The 20,374-nt window shown below is 56.9% G+C and overlaps 2 protein-coding genes across 3 annotated transcripts in view; both read left to right on the top strand.

Annotated features, from left to right (window-relative positions):
• FBF1 (Fas binding factor 1) overlaps positions 1–14,492 on the top strand; it is a 25,768-nt gene extending 11,276 nt beyond the window's left edge. The window contains exons 9-32 of one of the 2 annotated variants that reach the window (XM_037408624.1): positions 1,661–1,729; positions 2,266–2,346; positions 3,101–3,220; positions 4,088–4,241; positions 4,472–4,605; positions 5,052–5,154; positions 5,285–5,677; positions 6,331–6,408; positions 6,705–6,799; positions 7,511–7,569; positions 8,345–8,389; positions 8,481–8,615; positions 8,818–8,918; positions 9,334–9,540; positions 10,066–10,173; positions 10,453–10,592; positions 10,882–11,000; positions 11,130–11,252; positions 11,608–11,793; positions 12,554–12,730; positions 12,898–13,035; positions 13,137–13,269; positions 13,625–13,743; positions 14,307–14,492. In XM_037408624.1, coding sequence (XP_037264521.1) covers positions 1,661–1,729; positions 2,266–2,346; positions 3,101–3,220; positions 4,088–4,241; positions 4,472–4,605; positions 5,052–5,154; positions 5,285–5,677; positions 6,331–6,408; positions 6,705–6,799; positions 7,511–7,569; positions 8,345–8,389; positions 8,481–8,615; positions 8,818–8,918; positions 9,334–9,540; positions 10,066–10,173; positions 10,453–10,592; positions 10,882–11,000; positions 11,130–11,252; positions 11,608–11,793; positions 12,554–12,730; positions 12,898–13,035; positions 13,137–13,269; positions 13,625–13,743; positions 14,307–14,390 — 3,101 coding nt within the window. In that variant the 3' untranslated portion in view covers positions 14,391–14,492. Of the gene's footprint in view, positions 1–1,660; positions 1,730–2,265; positions 2,347–3,100; positions 3,221–4,087; positions 4,242–4,471; positions 4,606–5,051; positions 5,155–5,281; positions 5,678–6,330; positions 6,409–6,704; positions 6,800–7,510; positions 7,570–8,344; positions 8,390–8,480; positions 8,616–8,817; positions 8,919–9,333; positions 9,541–10,065; positions 10,174–10,452; positions 10,593–10,881; positions 11,001–11,129; positions 11,253–11,607; positions 11,794–12,553; positions 12,731–12,897; positions 13,036–13,136; positions 13,270–13,624; positions 13,744–14,306 lie in introns of both variants that reach the window. The other variant, XM_037408617.1, reaches the window with a different exon arrangement.
• A 662-nt stretch (positions 14,493–15,154) lies between these two features.
• MRPL38 (mitochondrial ribosomal protein L38) lies at positions 15,155–19,739 on the top strand. The gene is made up of 9 exons (XM_037408605.1): positions 15,155–15,257; positions 15,449–15,628; positions 16,201–16,332; positions 16,416–16,624; positions 17,016–17,088; positions 17,637–17,682; positions 18,046–18,204; positions 18,584–18,720; positions 19,094–19,739. Exons 1-9 carry the CDS (start codon positions 15,176–15,178, stop codon positions 19,228–19,230), a joined length of 1,155 nt encoding a protein of 384 aa, XP_037264502.1. The 5' UTR covers positions 15,155–15,175; the 3' UTR covers positions 19,231–19,739.
• Positions 19,740–20,374: the final 635 nt, after the last annotated feature.

Below are 20,374 nucleotides of genomic sequence, written 5' to 3'. Positions count from 1 at the left end.
CCCCTCCATCTCCATGCATCCCCTCCACCTCCATGCATCCCCTCCACCCATGCCCCTCCACCTCCATGCATCCCCTCACCTCCAGCATCCCCTCCACCTCCAGGCACCTCCCCCATGCATCACCTCCACCTCATGCATCCCCCCACCTCCATGCATCCCCGCCCCCGCATCACCCCACCACCCCATGCATCCCCCCACCTCCATGCATCCCCTCCACCTCCATGCACCCCCCACCGCCATGCATCCCCTCCACTCCATGCATCCCCCCACCTCCATGCATCCCCCCACCTCCATGCATCCCCCACCTCCTGCAGCCCCTCCACCTCCATGCATCCCCTCCACCTCCATGCATCCCCTCCCCTCCAGCATCCCCCACCTCCATGCATCCCCCCACCTCCATGCATCCCCCACCTCCATGCCCCCCCACCTCCATGCATCCCCTCCCTCCATGCATCCCCTCCACCTCCATGCATCCCCTCCACCTCCATGCATCCCCTCCACCTCCATGCATCCCCTCACCTCCAGCATCCCCCCACCTCAGCATCCCCTCCACCTCCATGCATCCCCCCACCTCCATGCATCCCCTCCACCTCATGCCCCCCACCTCCATGCATCCCTCCACCTCCAGCATCCCCTCACCTCCATGCATCCCCTCCACCTCCATGCATCCCCTCCACCTCCATGCATCCCCTCCACCCCATGCATCCCCTCCCTCCACCTCCAGCATCCCCGCCACCTCCATGCATCCCCACCTCCATGCATCCCCTCCATCTCCATGCATCCCCTCCACCTCCAGCATCCCCTCCACCTCCATGCATCCCCCTCCACCTCCATGCTCCCCCACCTCCATGCATCCCCTCCACCCATGCATCCCCTCCACCTCCCGCATCCCCTCCACCCATGCATCCCCTCCACCTCCATGCATCCCCTCCACCTCCATGCATCCCCTCCCCCACCATGCATCCCCCACCTCCATGCATCCCTCCACCTCCATGCATCCCCTCCACCTCCATGCATCCCTCCACCTCCATGCATCCCCTCCACCTCCATGCATCCCTCCACCTCCATGCACCCCTCACCTCCATGCACCCCTCCACCTCCATGCATCCCCTCCACCTCCATGCATCCCCTCCACCCCATGCAGCCCCCACCTCCATGCATTCCCCTCCCCCCATGCACCCCTCCACCCCATGCATCCCCTCCACCTCCATGCATCCCCTCCACCTCCATGCATCCCCTCCACCTCGCATGCACCCCCCACCTCCATGCATCCCCTCCACCTCCATGCATCCCCTCCACCTCCATGCATCCCCTCCACCTCCATGCATCCCCTCCACCTCCATGCATCCCCTCCACCTCCATGCATCCCCTCCACCCCATGCATCCCCTCCACCTCCATGCATCCCCTCCACCTCCATGCATCCCCTCCACCTCCATGCATCCCCTCCACCTCCATGCATCTCCTCCACCTCCATCCATCCCCTCCACCTCCGCCCCAGCGCGCTGCCATGGCCTCCAGCACCAGCCTCCGAAGGGAGAAGCAGCTCTCACCCTGCTCCCCATCCTTGTCCTCTTGCTTTCCAGGATATGGATGACATGGAAGCTGATCTCCTGGGAATCCCGAAACCCAGTTCTGGGCCAGGGAAGACAACTGTGAAAGGTCCTGGGAAATGTGACTCCTTGGGAGGAGGAGTAAAAAACACAGGGAAGCTGGTAGCTCCTGAGGAAGGTAAAAAGGAGATTCTGCTATTCTTTTCAAACCCTGATTGTAAACGAGCAGGGATATTTTCCTGTCCTTATCTGGGATACGGAGCAAAAAGTGGATTTGTTCCCCAAAATGCTTTTCCTGGTTGCTTTTTGCGGGAGTGTTATTCTGGCCATGTGTTATCCCTTAGGAGATCCCTGGACGTCACTCACACCAGCAGCCGCTGCCACCTCCCACCAAACACCACTCGGCTGTTCCCTGGGGCGGTGCAAAGTGTTTCTGGTGGGGAGCCCCCTGCTCTGGGGGCAAGGAGAGCCAGAGGAGCTACATTTCAGATCTGCCAGTCCCTAAAGTGCCCTGGTCTTCCCCTGGCCCTTTTCTCCTCTGCTTGCAAGGAGACCCCTCCGGAGAGATGTGCACCTGGCAGGGCTGTGGGGGGGTCTGTCCATCACAGCGGGTGCTTTTAGGGGGCTGCCACCCAAAAAGCGACCCTTAGCTAGGGTGGGACAGGGGCATTTCTGCAGTACCTTGTCTCTGAGAGCCGTGGCCTCTCTTTCTAGGAGAGAAAGTGCCTGCGATGGAAAAGAAGGCGCTCTCGTCCCCTGCTGCTCCCCGACACAACAAGAAACTTAACTTTGAAGGTGGGATCTCACTTCACGCGGCTGCGGGGGGGCACTGGGGGCTCTGCCCGTGCTCTTTGCCTGTAGCTTGCCTCGTCTGTTAGCTGGAGGCTTGACTGGTTAATAAGATACGGAGTCCTTCACCCCTATGATGCTAGTGCAAATGTAATCCTTCAGAGGTGACCAAAGGGAAAAAAACCTCTGCATTTGAGGCCCTCCCCAGGACAGGGCTGGGGGGTGATTCCTGGGGGCATTTGCATTTTTATATGTGCTTTGGTTTTTAATGATTGTAACACTTGGGAGCCCCTGTGTCAGGGGGGATTCTGTCCAGCTTCTGAACAGGGGAGTGGTTTCCTGGCACAGCTGAAATCTGGTTCTCAAAGCCTGTGCTTTAACAAAGATCAGGATCTGTTAAAATCACTAATGGGCTTTAGGTGATTTAGGTGGCCTTTCTCCCCTTTTTCTTTGCCTAAGCTGTGTTCAGGCATTAAAGCACCCAAATTTTTGAGTTATTTTCTTCTGGGAGGATGAAAATGTGGAAAAACTGAACGGAAATCTAAGTCTTTGAGTGTTTGAAGTTCAGGGAGACTCAAGGGTATCCCAGGTCCCTGCAGGACCCACGCTCATGGCTTTGGGCAGATACACTCTGCTGTCCCCATGTGCACGTTGCGGGGAACAGTGGCTGGCGTAGTGCAGAACTCTTCTTCTAAATAACGTTGCGTTTGTTTGTTTGTTTTGTTATTCTCTTTTCCTGTACCTGCTGGGTAATTCCCAGATTTAGATGATCCTTTGGCAGGACTTTTATCTGATGAGGAGCAGGATGCTCCCAAGAAACCAGCTCCAACAGGCGCTAAAAACAGCTCTGAGGAAAAACCAGAACAGAGCAAAGAGAAAGGTAAGTGGGGTTGCTCAGTGCATCCTTTGTATTACATAAATCAGCAGCATGGATTAGTCTGTGTGAGATCCAAAATGATTACATTGAAAGCCACCTAGTCCTACCTCTTATTAACCAGTAACGTAATTTATAGAGCAGCTTGGTAACAGGGTTAATTGTGCCACAGCTCACCAAGTGCTTGATACTTGCAGTGCGCCACAGATTACGGAGCTGAGCTTTCCTTTCCAGGAATGGAGGCTCTGATCTTACCTTTGACCTCATCCAGCCCGTTCTGCACGCATTGCCAACTGAGAACAAATTTTCTGGGTCAGGATTTGGGTGTCTGAGAGCAGCACCGGTCCGTGCCACACCACAACTGGGGCACCTCTGGGTGGGATCCAGCTGTGGCTGTGTTACAGGCACTTGTCCCTCTTGTTCCTGCAGCAGGGATGCTAATGGGTCTGAGGGTCCCCTAAAATCACCTTTCACCCTGATAAATCTACTCTGGATGCAAGTAGCAGCTGGTGGGTTAGGGCAAGGACTAAGGTGTGTTGGTAGAGAGGGACTTTAGGCAAAAGGGGACAGGAATTATCTGACTGGAAACTTTCAAAGGTAAAGAAGCTCCTGGCGTTATCCAGAGCTGGAAACCCCAGTGTCAGTGGCACCCAGCAGTGTCCCATCAGTGGATGCATGGCTGCAGACCAGGCAGTAGTGCATTGCCGCTGTGTTACTTGCTGTGAGATCTGTTCGCTGATCTTAAAAATTACTTTTTTAAATGGTCCTGAGAGATAAGAGCAGGCAGGGATGCTTTGATCTCCTGTTTAAAAAAAAAAAAAAAAAAAAAAAAAGCCCTCATCAAACCTTTACCATGTGTGATCCCATCCACAGAGCCACCTCCACCCCAGACGCCCCTGCACACCGTGGCCCCAGTCCAGAGAAGGGCTGAGCTCACTTTTGAAGATACCGATGATGACCTGATGCATGCGCTGGGACTTGGCAGTGGCTCAAAAGGAGCTGAGAAGCAGGGAAAGAAGGCAGAAAAGTAAGGGCAATGAAGAGGCAGTGAGGGTAAAGCAGGGGATGGCTTGTGCGTTGGGATGGTGCCAGCATGCTGGGGGGGACGGGGATGCTGGAGCTTCTGCCTGTGGGTCCCAGAAAGGGGCAAGAGCAGCCTCGTTTCACAGAGAAGAGCCAGAGCACCCTGGCAAGGCTGTGTGACAAGAAACAGCCCTGCCTCCCAGGGAAACCTATCTGCCACTGTGTCACCAACAGAGAGGTGCTCCGGCCAGCCCGCTCCAAGCTGGATGAGTTGCTGGGACGAAATTCCGTGGCCAAAATCCTGGAACAGCCAGGCACAGGAGAGCGCAGAGAGTTCAAACTGGATAAGAAGTACCAAAAGCAGCCAGGTGAGCGTGGCCAGGGATGCTGGGAAGGTCTGCAGAGGTGATGGCGTTGGCTTGGGAGGGCGAGATTGATTTCTAATGTCCTTGAAGGGGAAATACCCTTTCTGTAGTGGTCAGCAGGGTGGCTAATGGGCTCCCAGTCAGCTCTGGGGCAAAGGTGACTGATGCAAAGGTGTTGCACCCTGCCTTCGAGGCAGCCTGGGGGCATTTGCACAGCAGCTGTAACTCACTTGCCTTTGGACATGGACTGATTCTCAGCAAAGCAACTTTTCCCAGCCACGTGGAGGAGACACGCTCGTTGCTCGCAGGTTTCCAGGGAAGATGTTTCCAGCTGTGTCTTCCCAGAGGCAGCAATCGCAGTGGGAATTGCAGGGGAGGAGGAGGAGGGCTGGTGTCTTTGCAAACAGCCGCTCCTCTAGGCGCTGACTCAAAGCTGCTTGTCTGAACAGAGAAGGAAGACGGCTGGGACAAGGAGGATTTTGTCTTTGGAGCGTACCAGCCGACGGTGGCCTCCATGCCCAAGGGCCAGCTGGCGAGGAGGCAGCCTGTGGGGTATTGTGCTCTGTGTGTGGAGCTCCAGCCAGCAGCCACGCTGGCCCCGCGGCAGAGTGGGCAGGGTCCCCGGGCAGGGTCCCCGGGGTCCTCTCACAGGCACGTATGTGACTGCTTCTCCTTGCAGCAGGTTTCCAGCCGAGAACAGCAGCGAACCAAAACCAGAACCCCGCTCCAAATCTCCTCCTTCAGCCAGCCACAGCCCTGTGCGGAGCAGCCGGACTAGAGGTGACTGGCTGGGCTTGAAAGATGAGGATTTTATGGATTTGAAGCCAACATCTGCAGCAAAAGCCAGTCCTGCAGTGAGCTACCCCAGCCCCGGCACAGCCCAGCAGCCCGGCCCCACCAGCCAGCTCCCGGCTGCAGAGGCAGTGCTGGCTAAACCTGACCCGCTGGAGGAAGACAACTGGCTGAGCGCTGCCTTGTCTCGCAAGAAAGCCCAAGCACAGGCGAAGGCTCAGGAGCAAAGTGCCAAGCCCTTGGAGTCCCCAGAAGGAGGGCTGGATCCCCACTCTCCTGTCAGGTAAAAGCACAGTTGGTGGCCACAGGGCTCCCATCATGCAGCTGCTCCAACAGGACGTCTCAGAAATCCTCTGCTCGGATTTAAGAAATCCATTTTAAGCGCTCTCTTCCCTCGGGTTGGGTTAATAACGCAGAGGTTTCTCCCACTGGTGCAGCCTGCAGGGCCATCGCACCTCTGGGCTCTCCTTCTAGTCATGGCTGAGATTGCACGTGCTGCCCCAGGTCCTGTGGGATTGTCCTGGATCAGCATACCCCCACGAGCTCCACGCATGCTCCTCATTCCTGCCTTCTTTCCCCTTCATTCCTCCTAGTTCCAGGAAAACCACCTCCTCCAGCTGAGTTGGCACAGACGGGTTCAGGCTTGTGCCATCGGGATGGGACTCAGAAGTGAATTGCAGAGAAGCAGCCGTGTGTGTCGTGGGCAGGGGCATGTTGCCCAGGGGAAGGGGGTGGATGCAGCAAGGAGGAACTGGTGTTCCTCCAGAGATGGAGGTTCTGAGGTGTCTTTGCTCCCTCTGAAGCCAACAGGTTGAATCCTGCCGCAGCTGAGTGGGATAGGTTTTCACCTGCAAGGCAGGAACTGGTGTTGAGGGAAAGGATCTTGTCTTTCCTTGCCTCCTGGGCTCTCCCCCATGGGATGTTTTTTGCTTGCAGCCAGCCAGCCAGCCCCGCAGGAGCACCGCAGCAGGCAGCTGTCCCGCAGGACCAGGCAGCGAGTGCAGATGGCTCCAGGTGAGGCCTCCTTCACCTTTCAGACACCTCCACAAGGGAGAATTCCTGTGGGAAGCGGCTGCGTGTGTAGGTGGGGGAGCGGGGAGGGCTGGTAGCCAGCCGTGACCACTTTGGTCTGGGACCTGTGTAACCGGGAAGGAAGGCAGCGCTGAAGGATCGTCGGGCTCTTGCCTGTTCGATCACAGTGCGACAGCCAAGCTTTAAACTTACAAAAATGCCAAGCGGGATAATGTCTGCGTGCCTCTCCCTGCGCTGTGACACTGCTGTGCGTCACTTGTGTCTCTGTGCCCACACAGGCAGCCGGTCCCCTGGCTCAGCACCACGAAACAAGCCTCGGTTCAACCATCGGATCCTGCGAAGGGGCATCCCTCCAGAAATGCCGGTGCCTTGGGTGCGTTTCCTGTGGTTGTACCGTTTGGGCAGCAGAGATTTGTACAGTTTGGTATGCGGAGAAGGGCCTCCCTGCCCTGAAAAAAAACCAAAACCAACCCCCCAAAAAAGGCAGGAACCACAGCACTTCCCTTGGCCACATGAATGCTGCCCAGGCTTTGACCAGCCATTGTCGGAGCAGGTTGCTGAGCTGCAGGATCCCACCATCCCCATTTCAGCTGGTGTGCTGGGGCACACTGAGCTCCGCAGTGCTGCCTTTGGGGTTTCAGAAGGCTGTGAGGGACTCGCTTTGCCTGAGCAATGGGTGTGCATAAGTTCACGCTGCCCCATCTGTCTTCCCTTTGCTGCCCCCACACTTGTCCCACCAGTGCTATGTGCTGGAAAGACCCCCTTCTGCTCTGGGCTGTGGCTGTGCACCGGTTCAGAGGCCGCTGAAAGTGGCTTAGGGGACCCAGTCTCCTCCCTAGGTGAAGGAGATGGAGGAGGAGCTGTGCTTTGTCCCCTGATTTACTCTGCAGAGCAGAGTCCCACCGTTGTGTGTGGAGTGGGGATGCAGACACGGACAAGCCTGTCTGACCCTCTGCCCCCATTGCCAGCTCCCAGAGCGGAGCGCGACCCTCATCGCTGTGCCCAGGAGACCCAGGCCCTCATCCTGCTGGGAGGGAATGGTTCCCATTGCTATATTCAAATCATGGACTTGTCCAATTTTCAGCCTCTACAGGCTCATTCCCAGGAAAGCAGGAGGCGCCAGGCCCTGCCCTGCTCACTCAGGTAGGTGTGCTGGGTCCGTGCCCCGAGTGGTGCAGGATCAGGGCAGCGATCGCGAGCCCTCCGCTGCCGACTCGCCGCCATCCCACTCGGTCCGTGCTCCCTCGGCCTGAGGAAGGATGTGCCCCACTTTGCATCTCTGGGAAGCCGTGTTCATGGAGGCAAAGAGTTTGGAGCTCCCCGAGGTGCCACAAGTTGCGTTTATCAGGCCAAAGCACGGGTGCTATGGATGCTTTGTAAATCATGTGTGTTTATAGCCCTGCATGGCCTGAGCAGCATTTACACAGTTCCCCAGGCATATATATATATATTATATTAACTAGACAACAGAGGCTCCAGGTGATAAAGGACTTTTTCTTCAGTTGATTTTCCCCAGTATAGTGTTGAAGATGCTCTGAGATTATTTCTAGACAACTGAAGGAGAATTGAAGCCTTTCACAGAGAAGGCAGCTCTTGCTTGGTCTTTGAAGCCTCTCCTCATCCAGCTGGGCCTCCTCGCCCTGCCCTGGTGGTGGGACACATGTTGTCTCCCAGAGGGCTTGTGGTCTCAGCCTTGATTCTGCCCCCAGAGAAGGAAGAGCGCAGCATGCTTGTGTCTGGGGTGGGGGCTGCCGAGTGTCACCTGGGGAGAAGGGACCCACGCCAGCACTGGGATTGGGCTGGGGAGGGGGTGGGGGTGGTACTGCAGTAGGCTGGAGATGGATCGCCATTTCCAGGCTAGGAGGAGATGTTCTCCCCAGGGCTTTACCTCCCTGAGAGCATCCCTGTGTCTCCGCAGGTTCCTGCACCCAGGGCACATGTCCAGGCTGCCCCGCAGCTGCAGGTAAGGCAGGTGCCTTCTTTTGGAGGCTGATGGCCGCACCACAAAGCCACTGATCCTGAAGGGCCTCAATCTTCTCTCTCCATCCTTGTAGGCAGAGTTCTCGGCCCCGGGCTTGCAGCATGAGACGAGGCAGGGGGCTCCCGCAGCCCAGCTCCATGAGGATGCATCAGGCTGCCAGGCAGCACTGCTGAGCGCCCAGGCCCGTGTGGCAGAGCTGGAGAGCCAGGTGAGCCCCATTGCCTGCTGAATGGGGGACCACGGGTGACCCAGAGGGAGGAGAAGGAGCCATATCCTGTCCCAATAGCATCAGGGTGACAGGGGAGAGAGGTGAAACCTCCCTGTCCAGAGATGCCTATGGCCACCAAGTGCTGCTGTGGGAGTTCTGTCCCCAGGGCAGCAGAAGGACTTTCTCTCCGGGTGCCTGGCAGGTCCGAATGCTGGAGCTGGAGCGGACACAGCGCAAACTGTTGCTGGAAAATCTCCAGCAGCGGCACCAGGAGGAACTGAATCTCCTTGAGAGCACCCACAGGTACCAGCCTCTCACCTGTGCTTCCCTCCTTGCCTACAGCTCTGTCTCTCCTGGGGTGGGAGTGCTGGGATGCTTCCCAAATCCGCCCCTGGGGCAGGTGGGCGCAGAGCCATGTCGATGTGGACATGGTGGGGGCAGAGAGCAGCCCCACAGGTGAGCCAACATGGGAGTCCACTCTCACCACCACTGTCCCCTGGGTGACAAGGAGGAGGGGCTGGTCCCATTGCCAGCGCACCCCCAACCAGGCAGCACACTGGGCAGTAGCAGGAGGGTTCAGGGCTCAGGTCTGCGTGTTTCGCCATGCACACAGCAACACTGATCTGCTCCCAAACCCCTGTGTGCGCTCTGGGGGGGGGGAGTGCTGGGTATTGCTGTGGAAGCAACACTTCTTCCTGGCTGTGACCTCTCGGGGCAGGAACCAGGTGAAGGTGGTGGAGGACACCTACGGGCAGCGGGAGGAGAGGCTGCGGCTGGAGAAGGAGCAGCTGATGTCTCAGCTTCTGCTGCAGAGCCAGGATGCGGAGCGGGCACGGGCAGAGCTGCTGGCGCAGCACCAGCAGCGCCTGGCCACGCTGGAGCAGCAGAACAAGCTGGAGATGGAGCGTCTGCAAGAGCTGCAGAGGTGAGAGTGGCACGAGTGGCACACACGTGTGGCTGGTACCCACAGTCTCAGCGAAGGAACCAGGGAGTGGTTTGGGGACATGGTGAAAGGAGAAACCAGACTCCAGAAGCACTGGGTTGTGGGCAGCTTGGTGCCTTTTGGAACGGGGATTTGCTTTGTAGGTGGACACAGGGAGATCTGACTGGAGACATGGTTTCAGAGTGAATGCATTGTATTTTGAAAGACGCTGAACCCAATGTTTTATCTTCCCCCAAATCCCTTTTATTCAGGTCAGTGAGTCACTGATGTCCGCATAGTTTGGGTCAATGACAAATCAGTTTTTGGTAGAGGAGCTCATAACCCCAAAATTGGGCCCATCCCAAATGTGGATGCCTGTCGGTGGAATGCCCCAGGACAGACCCCCATGCCAGCTCAGCTCCTGGCACCTGATTCTCAGCCCCACAACCAAGCCTCTCCCACAGTGCCCATCATGGGGAGCACTGGTTTGTGCCAGCCTGTGGCAGGCTCCTTCCCCGTGTCCCGCAGGGTGTCTGTCCAGGAGATGCGCAAAGACCACGAAGAGCAGCTGCAGCGGCTGAAGCGGCTGAAAGACCAGGAGATCGATGCAGTGACCAGCGCCACATCGTACACCAGGTACTGACAGTTGTGTTCCCACATTGGTCCCTGGCCACAGCATTCCCTGTCCTACACGAACCAGGCTTGGACCATGGCAACAGGGGCCATCCCTGAGCTGTGTAATACCCGTCAGTGCCCCCCGTAAGCAGGAGCTGCATCTTCCTACTGCTCTGCTGTGACCCAGAGAGGTTCAGGGCAGGGCTGCCCAGCCTTTGGGCCACCAAATATCCCCCTCTCCATTGCGGTGAGATGAAGTGTGTCCCACAGGGGTGACCCTCCCCTCGCTTCTCTCTGCAGGTCTCTGAATGGCATCATCGAGCAGATGGAGAAGTTCTCCAGCAACTTGCATGACCTCTCGCGAAAGGTGGAGGCCACACACCACACCACCTCCCAGGAGCTGGCCATGGGGGTACGGCAGCGGGACGAGCAGCTCAAGGGTATGTCTGCCGTTCCTCTGTGCCGCAGCGGCTGCAGGGTCTCCACCGGAGCTGGGGGTACCCAGAAAACAAGGAGAAGTTGCTCTGAGTCAGCCAGAGGCTGGGAGCTGAGGCTGGCAAAGCCTTGCCTGCCTTGGTCACTGGACATCTCGGGGTCTTCCTTTTACAAAGCAGTGTCCTGGGGATGTGCCAAGGGTGATGAGCACAAACACACACAGTTTTTCTGTGAACATGGTGTGGATAGAAGGGAAGAACTTCCCGCCTCATGCTGCTCGTGCCTCTCCCCAAGTGCTCCAGGACAGGCTATCGCAGCAGCAGAGGGACATGGAGGAGGAGCGGAGCCGACTCCAGGAGGTGATCGCTAAAATGGAGGCCAGGCTGAGTGAGCAGACTCGGCTGCTGGAGCAGGTGAGCCCACACTGTGTCCTCTGCCCGGGTCGGCCCTCCTGTCTGGGTATGGGGTACGTGTCTCACCAACTGGAGGTTCCTGGCCTGGAGGTTGTGAATAGCATCTGTCTCCTCTGTGTCTGAACGCAGGAGCGATGGAGGGCAACGGCAGAGCAATCCAAAGTGGAATCACTGCAGCACTCACTGGAGGAGCAGCGGCGAGTCATGACCCAGCAGCTGTCCATGGAGCGAGCAGAGCTGGAGAGGGCAAAGGTGAGGTGGGGCAGACATCTCCAGGGCTGCACTGCATTGTGTGGTGGAGGCAAGAGCTGGGTGCTGGGCTGCAGCATCCTTCTGCAGCTCTCTGCCTCCTCAGCCTCACACAGGGTGAATCGCAGTCAGGCCAGCCCTCTGGCTCACGGATGCAGGAGGCCGCGGTGTGTGCGCATGGCACGTGCTGGTTCTTGAGGAACATGGGACCAGAGCTCTGCGTGCAGGGTTCACACCAGGCACCATGGGCTTGAACCAGCCCCTAGATGTTGCGCGGCAGAGATGGGTTAAAGGAGAAAAATCCTGTGGCGAATGGGACTTAGTGCTTCTTCTCTCCCTCTCTGGCAACGCTCCCCAGAGTGCTCTGCTGGAAGAGCAGAAGTCCGTGATGCAGAAGTGCTCGGAGGAGCGACGGAAGCTGGCAGCCGAGTGGGCTGAATTTCACACCCAGCAGCAGCTGAGGAAGGAGCAGATGGAGCGCAACATGGACCAAGCCCTGAAGATGGACTCACAGAGAGAGGGCACCATCATGAGCCTGGCCAAGGTACCACAGTAGAGCCCCTTTCCATGGCCTCCAGCACCACCTGGCAGCTCACGGATGGGTCCTGCCCACCGGGGAGATGTTCAGCCCTGCCTTCAGGTGTTTAAAACAAGTTTTAAGAGACACCACTGCGGTGGTGAGAATCGGGCTGTTCCAGGAGCGGCCTCCACCAGCCTGTTTTAGATGTTGACTGAAGCATCAGTCACCTCTGTCTCTCCCCTTTGCCTGTGAGGAGTTTGGGCAGCCAGACCAGGCACAGCCGCCTCCATTGTAAGTCTGGTGAGAGGAAACCCCCATGGTGGGTTAAACAGAACCTCCCCATGCCATGGGGACATGTTTGGAGCCAGTTCTCCCCCCTGGAGCTGTCCAGAGGAGATATGTGGCACAGACTGTGGCAGAGCTGCATTTCTGAGGGCTACCAGGGTGGAAAATAACCATTCAGGCTGGGTATTTCCACTGCTGACAAACTGCCAAGCCTTGAGCATGTTTTAGAGTGTGTAGCATGGGTGAGGGGCTCCGTCCTTTCTGGGGAAGGAGTGTGTGTGTGTGTGCGCGCCTGTACAATCCCAGCTCTGCCAACCCTGCTGCCCAAGGGTGGGTGGATGAGAGCATTGGTTGGGTACCTGGTGGTGTTGCTCTGCACCCCAAACGGGCAAACACAAGAAGGAAAACAGGGGCAGATCTCTCCCATCACTTGGGGGCACATGAGATAGTGTCCAGGATAGGGCAGGTAGTGCATTGATTTTCCCCATGCCCATCCCAGGAGCAGGCAGAGCTGAAGATCTGGAGCCATGAGCTGAAAACCAAGGAGGAGCAGCTGGTGAGGGACAGGGAGCTGCTGGACAAGTCCTGGCAGGAGCTGAGGCTGGAGAAGGAGAAGGTGAACAGGGCCACACTGCGCATCCAGCAGCAGGAGGAGGAGATTAAAAGCACGACCAAGGTAAGTGGAGCACCTGCGCTGCAATTCACAGCTGGGGTTTCACATCCCTCCCTGAGTGGTGAATCCCAACGCTGTCCTGGGAGGGGAACAGGGGGTGCACAAAGGAGCCCTGCCCCAGGGCAGCGAGAGTCCCTGTCCCCAGCCTCCTCAGCTGCTCTGCCTTGCAGCTCTCATCCCAGAAGTACAAGGAAGGGGAGCAAGCCCTGCAAGAGGCGTGCAGGATAGAGTCGGAGCACCAGAGGAGGCTGCAGGTCATGGAGCAGCAGCTGGAGCAGCTGAAGCAGCAGGAACAGCGTCTTCACGAGGCAAATACTCCCTTGCCTTTCCTTCTTGGCCTGGGGCCGCTGTGCCAAGGGCCTGAACCTTTGCCAACAGTTTCTCTCTCTTTCTCCCGGGGATGGGGCAGGAGCGGCTGAGCATGGCTCGCCAGAGGAGACAGCTCGAACAGATACGTGAGGAACTGCCCACCAACTCTGCGATGCTGCTGAACACAAACCAGGGCCTCAGTGCCCCTAGGAAAGGCCTCTCCAGCACACCGTGTAAGGCTTCCTGCACGCTGCTGGGGGAGGGGGGGGGGGACATGCTGGGGGCCAGTTGCACTTGTATTCCACTTCTCAGGAGGCTTGGGATGTTCCTGGGGGCTCATCACACACTCAGATGTGAGTTGGCCTCCTCATCCTCTGAAGGAGCTCAGCAGAGACCTCTGAGCCAGGGCAGTGCCAGGAGGGGGTAGAGGGGGCAGGAAGGGAGAGGCAGGTGGATTAAAGGCCGTTTGCAGTGGGAGGTTGGGGAGGACCCTGCTGCAGGGACATGCAGGCAGCAAAAAAAGGGACACTTGTCCGTCTGCTGTTCCTCTAACGGCAGCGGTACCACACGGTTGGGCTCTTGTTCCAGGTTTTCCACTTCCCACCAGCGCGCTCCCTTGGCATAGCCCAGGGGGTAGCAGGGACACTGGGGCTGGCCCCACCGAGCTCTACGCCACATTGTTGCTGCTGAAGCACAGGGCCCAGCAGGTGAGGTGGTGGGAAACCAGGGCTGGAAAGGGCTTCAAACCAGCTGGGTGGGAGCAGGGCTGGGTGAAGCCTGGGTTGAGCCTGACAGCCACAGGGTGGGTGTGAGATCGTTGCTGAGCTGCTGGGCTGGGTGGGCTCGCAGAAGCCGTGGGCACCTAGAAGAGTGATACCAGCAGCAAGGGTTGGTGCGTCCTCACGGCTTGTTTCAGGCTGATTGATAACATCCTTGGCTTGATGGCATTGCCCCATCCCTGGGTGGCAGAAGCCAGCTCTGCTGGGCTCTGGCTTCATGATGTCCCCATCCTCAGCCCCCTGCTTCCCTGCTGGGTCCTTCCCCAGGCAGGGATGCTCTTTGAGGCTTCCTCTGTGGGTCTCACTCAGTGTGAGGTTATGGGCTCTGTGGGGAGCCCGTACACCCCGGGGGCTACCACAGATGGGTACCTGCCCGCTGCTCGCTGCATGGAGGAGGGTTTGGGATACTCCCATCACTCGTGAGCAGCACCCTGGCCTGTGACCCCATTTCTGTGGCACTCTGATATCCGTGCCATCTATCCCTCTCTTAGGACCATGATTTCTTAGAGAAGGAGCAGTTCTTCCTGGACACCCTGAAGAAAGCAACCTACAACACTTCATCTCTGTCAGGCTGAGGAGGTGGCATCCCCACGCACCCCAAGGGATGGCTGTGCCTGTCCACGCAGGAGGCTGCTGTGGAGGAAAACAAACAATAAATAATCCCAGTTCTCTGCTGAGGAAGTGTCCTCTTTAAAAGCAACCTCGGAGTGTTCAGAGCGTGAAATCCATCCCTGGGCTGTGAAGCCACAGTTTGTCTGGCCTCCATCCCTCAGGGCGAGTGTCCCTGGCCGCCTGGCAGGCACTGCTGGGAGGCAGTGGCCATCGTGGGGGTGGGTTTGGTTGCCACACCGCTGGCTCCTGGACAGGCAGCTGCCTGCCACTGGGCTGTGGCATCAGGGGCTCGTGGGGGTTTGGCCAAGCTGCTGCAAGGCCAGGCAAGGCAGAGCTGTCACAGCGCAGCCCTGGCGTTGTGCTGATGTTCCCCAGCATCCAGAGTGTTTCACAGCTTACAGGCAACTCCAGCTTTTCCTTTTTGGGACTTTTTCTGAAGAAAGCTGGCTGTCGTGCTGGGCTCCACCTGTCCTCCCCGCTGCCCCAGGGTGACAGCGGGGCCAGGGTGACAGCAGGACCACGCTGCCCCCTTCAGCACGACCTGCCCTGGGGCCAGGGGAGCAAGGGCGAGACGGAGAGGGGTAGCCCAGGGCGAGGGAGGAACCATCCCTGGGGACGTGGGGCCGCTTCTAGTCAGGCGCTGCGCGGGACAGCCCCGTTGCCATGGCAGCGGGGGCCTGCCAGGCCGGGCCCGCGCGGCGCAGCCCCGTCGCTATGGTAACGGGGCCTTCCCCGGGCGGCGCGCGTCATGGCGGCGCGCATCATGGCGGCGCCCTTGCTGACCGCGGCGCTCTACGGAGTCCGTGGCGGGCGGGCTTTCGGCACGGCCGGTGAGCTCCGGGCCGGGGAGCCCCGGTTCCCCACGAGTGGGCGGCGGGGGTTTCCGGCAGGGGGGCGAGGGGGGAGCTCTCGGACGCCTGCGGGGGTGGGCAGCGGCCCGGGCCCACGCTCCGCCCGCCCCGGCTTCTCTCGGCCTCGTTTCTAGCTCTTGATGTAAACCGGGAATTCTCTGCGTTTCCAGCTGCGCTCTGCAAGCGGGCGGCGCCGCTGGGGCCGATGCCCAACGAGGATATTGATGTCAGCAACTTGGAAGCGCTGCCAAAATACCGCAGTTTCACTCGCTACTTCAAGCTGGCGGAGAAGGAGAGCAGGAAGCCCCGCTGGTGGAAAACGTACCGGCAGCACACCAGCCCCCCGGCAGGTACGCCAGGGAGGAGCTGCCCGACGCGGTTTGGCTGCTGGAGGGGAGGGAAGATGCTGTTGGGGCCACGGGTTGGCACCAAAACCCGCCCTGTGAAGAGCTGGTGAGGCGCTTTGGCACAGGGCTGGCCCTTTTCCCATGTGGAAGTTTGCAAGTGGCTTCAGGGGAAGTGGATGGTGGATTTCTGGGAGGAGGGAGGCAGGCCAGGACCTGCCAAAAGACGTGGAGCAGAGTAACGAAGTGATTCCTTGGGACCCCACTAGTATCGGAGAAGGCAGACTGGGGCCCAGAACTTTAGACCTGCAGCAAATAATATGGTTTGGCTGCTCTGCTGCGCAGCTCAGAGACCAGACCTGCTCACCAGCTGGCAAACCTGTGGGGCTGGGAGGGTGATGAGTTGGGGAGGGAGAAGGGAGCAGAAGTGTGGAGATGCAGAGGTGGTAGAATCAAGTCTCTGGTGTCTTGAAGTCTGCATCTCTTTCACACGCTCTCTTAACGTTTTGCAAAGGTTTTGTGTTTGGGCATTTTGGGCATTCACACTTTTCACGTAACGTGTTTTTTTTATTGATCAGAAGAGCCAAAGATTGATATCAGCCTACCACGTGGTAAGCGGCTGCAAGCAAAGGAAATCAAGGAAAGAAAAAAGATCCTGAAGGAAAACCGCCAGAATGCTGAGATGGAAAGAGCAGCGCGACTCCGGACTGGTCTGTGCCTTGCCACCTGCTCTCCCTGCCCCGGCCGCTCTGCGTGCCCAGCTGCCTCCTGCAGCGTTTCTCTCTCCTTGCAGTGCTGATTCCTCTTGATGAAGTCAGAGCTGAGTGGGAGAAGACCAGCGGCCCGTTCCACAAGCAGCGTGTGGCAGAGCACTGCGGGATATTTCGTGACTTGTTCAAGGGGGCCACGTTCACCCCCTGGGTTACCTTGAAGGTGGAGTACAGCCAAGAAGACGAGTACCTCGTGCCAGTCTACTATGGGAACATGGTGACTCCGTCAGAGGTGCGTGAGGGGAGCTGGGATCAACCTCAACCCCATGGGAAGCCTGTGTGTTTCTGTCAGATGCTTCTAATGGGCATTGGTTGTTCTGGGGGTTTTCTTTTACAAGGATATTTCCTTTATGATGAAGGAAATACGTTTCTTGGACACGATAAAGATAGAGCTTTGCAACAGGATCGTTGTCTGTCAGCAGGCTGATGTTTATTAATGCTCTGGGGGGCTCTCCAGGTGGGGCTTGGTGGCATGGCTGTGCCCAGTCTATGTTGCATCCTGGCCACACCAAGTCTGTGGGGTTTGTCACGGAAATTGTGATATGGTCTTGATCACAATTGATTTATCTTGATTGGAACTTGTTGTTTGAGTGATTTGCATTCTCTTCCTGTTGCTCTTTTAGGCTTCCAGTCCCCCTGCAGTGTCATACGAGGCAGATAAAGGCTCCCTCTGGACTTTGTTGCTCACAAATCCAGGTGAGTAGCAAGTTTTTTAAAAACATGTTTAAACTGGGTTGTGTCACTCCGCTGTTGGTTAGCTCCTGTTTCTTTTGGCTGCACAGCCAGACACGATGTGGTATCTGTGCAGCAGGGGTGTAGTATATATGCAGGGAAGGTTGTAGCCTTCCCAGATCTCTAGCACTTGAGAGATGGGACAGCAACACAACAGGACCTGTGTCACCGTGTAGAGGAAACAATTTCCCGGACTCCTATCTTTTGTTTACCTCCAGACTAACTGGGAGGTAGGTTAACTGATGCTGTTCGCTCTGAGAAACCAAGGCACAGTGGAGTGAATTGGCTGACCAAGAAGGCTTTTAAATCTTGGAATTACATCTGTAGAGTTCTCTGCTACTCATTTTAAGCTCAATCCTATAAGAATTACTTACTTTTCTGCTAGGAAAGGAATGCCAGGAGGTCTCAAGCTGCCCACTCAGTTCGGAGTGGGTCTGGGCATTCTCATTTTGGGGTTGATGCGAACACCAGGGTGTCCCTAATTCACCTTTTTCTCTTGTGTGCATTTGCAGATGGACATTTAAGAGAGACAGACTCGGAGTACCTCCACTGGCTGGTGTGAGTACGTCAGAGCAACATGCTCAGGGAAAGTCCAGGTGGAGCAGGCAGAGACATCTCCAACAGAGCTGGGGAATAAGCATTTGCTAAGGCAGTTCCATGGCTTTCTCTGGTGCTTCTGCTATTAGCTTCTGTATTCCTGTGTTCTGCATCCTGCTAAAGATGCAGTAGCTCCAGGTGTTGCTGCTGTTTGGCATTCAAATCACTGGGTGTGATTTTTCTTTCCACTATCTGTTCACTTGTCAAGCAGTGCATGTCATGTCAAAACATAGGACAGAGCGATTTGCAGTCCTGGGTGAATATGCTGGTCTTAATGGAGGGAAATGAATGAATATATAACAAAGTAAACTTCTTTGTGTTCAGGATGAACATCCCAGGCAACGACATCAAGTCGGGTAAGGAGATCTGCCATTACTTGCCCCCCTTCCCAGCCATGGGAACTGGCTACCATCGCTTCATCTTCCTCCTCTTCAAGCAAGACTGCCCCATAGATTTCAGCGAGGATGTTCGGCCGATGCCATGGTAATTCGGGCTTTCACTGGGCAGTTTCACACTTGCTTGGCTTGGCATGTGCTTGTTACTGCTGTGGGAGAGCAGCTCTTTTTAATCTGCGCAGTTGTTTGGGGCTGCTTTGAGTCTGTGTCTCACCTGAAACGAGAATCCCAGCCCTGCAAGCGCTGCAGAGTCCTGTGACTTTAAAACAGGCTGTTAAGAAAATGGTTTGTCCTGCCTGGGGCAGAAATGTGCACATTGCTGGAGAAGCTGGGAGATTTTCTTTGGGTGACTTCCTTTTCTAGCCCCGTTTTATAGTCTCTGGGACGATGTGGGAAAGTAGTTTCCTACCAGAGTGCTGCAGGAAAAGAGATTCACCTCAGCTCTTGTGCTTGTGTCTTATTTCCAGCTACAGCCTCAAAATGCGAACCTTCAGCACGTTCGACTTCTACAGAAAGCACGAGGACGTGATGACGCCAGCAGGGCTGGCCTTTTTCCAGTGTCAGTGGGACAGCTCTGTTACTAAGATCTTCCATCAGCTTCTCAGTAAGAAATGCAGCATGCAGGGATGCTGGAAGGGGCCTGTTGTGGGCTGGGATGTGGCCCTGTGGGCAGCACACAGTCGGTGAGCGAGCTGTTGGCTGTAGGCTCTTGTTTGGTCCTGTCACTGGTCTAGCCTGTTGCAGCACAGGCTGGGTACTTAATGAACCTTCCACCAAACTAACAGCAGCCTGAGCAAACAACCTCTAAAAGGCTGTTTCAAATGAGCATTTTAAAATAACAGCATGAGAACCTTCACTGGGACGTGCTTGACCAGCCCTGATCCTGTGTGTGCATGGGGGGGCCTTGCTGGTGAAGGGAAGGGCCTGGGGTTTGGACCTGAGCTGTCTTGCTAACATTCTGCATCTCCCGTTTACAGATATGAGAGAGCCTGTGTTTGAATTTGTGCGGCCGCCCGTTTACCATCCTCCACAGTTAAAATTCCCACGCCAGCAGCCTCTGAGGTACCTGGACAGATACCGAGACACTGAGGAGCCCACCTATGGCATTTACTAGGGACCCGGACTCCTCTGGAGGTGCTCTGGTGTACACTGGGATGCCAGCCAGGCAGGTGGGGCTGCTGGCTCCCCTGCATTCACACAGCCGTGCAGCTGGGAGCCATCTGCACTTCTGGAGGGAAATGACAGTCTCAGCCCTTCGGCTCCTGGTTTCCCTGTGCTGGCAGCGCTGGGGGCAACAGGAGTTCGCAGTGCTGGCAGCTGTGTGGTCAAAAGGCTCCTTAACGAGGATGTTCATAGATGAAAGCAAATCCATGGCCAGGCTGAAATCTCGCTGCTGATCCTGTAGCAGAGCTGATGGGTAAGGGTGGCAGGGTAGAGGCTCCCCAGAGATGCTCTGCCTTGTTTCTCTGCAAGGATCAAAGTTCTTCTTTTGCCTGTTTGTGGAACAGAGCCAGGCCAGCCTGGATTTTCTGTTCTTACGTGCTATGGTTCAGGACTGTGTCAGCTTTCATTTGTGCAGTCCTCTTAAAGAGATGAGTCTAATTAAACACACTCTGAGCAATGCTGGCAGAGCTGTCTTTATTGGGAAAAGCGTGGTGTCCCAGCCAGCTGGCACAGAGCTGGGGAGCTCAGCAGGGTGCAGGGGAGAAGGGCAACCCTTCCCTTAGTTGGGGTCACTTTCCACTCTTGGATGGTGTAGCACGGGAAGAGTGCAGGTACACGGGTGGTAAACATGCACAAGGTCAGCATTTGTGGAGCTGGCTTCTCCCAACAGCTATCCAAGCGTGCGGACCTCTGCCTCCTTCCCCTCGCTCCCCAGACAGCAAGTACCCGGTGGGAGTAGGTGGGGTAAAAGCAGATCTGCAGGGGTTGGGGCAAATGCGCAGTGGTGGCCTGTCACTCTGCTGCTGCCAGTCCCGTACCCAAGTTGTGCAGAGACTCTGCTTTCTGCTGTGCTCTGCGGGGCTCTCTGCGTCCCGTTTAAACCCCCAAACGCCGACATGCTCTTGCTGTGCCGCTGCCTGTTCCCAGTAACATTTTCTGAGGTTCCCCCTTCCTCAGGAAATGAAGAGCCTCCAGCAAACAACTAAGATTGTGCTGAAATGCCCCCCGCTGCTGTTACCAGCTACACACCCGAGCTCCCTGAGCTCTCCTCCTGCCCTGAAGGGTTCTGGGGTCTGGTTTAAGCCAGGGTGAAT

Source organism: Falco rusticolus, chromosome 1 (genome assembly GCF_015220075.1).
Source record: "Falco rusticolus isolate bFalRus1 chromosome 1, bFalRus1.pri, whole genome shotgun sequence".
Lineage (NCBI taxonomy): Eukaryota > Metazoa > Chordata > Aves > Falconiformes > Falconidae > Falco > Falco rusticolus.
Note: the sequence above shows the minus strand (reverse complement) of the source record. Positions and strands in the feature narration are given on the sequence as shown.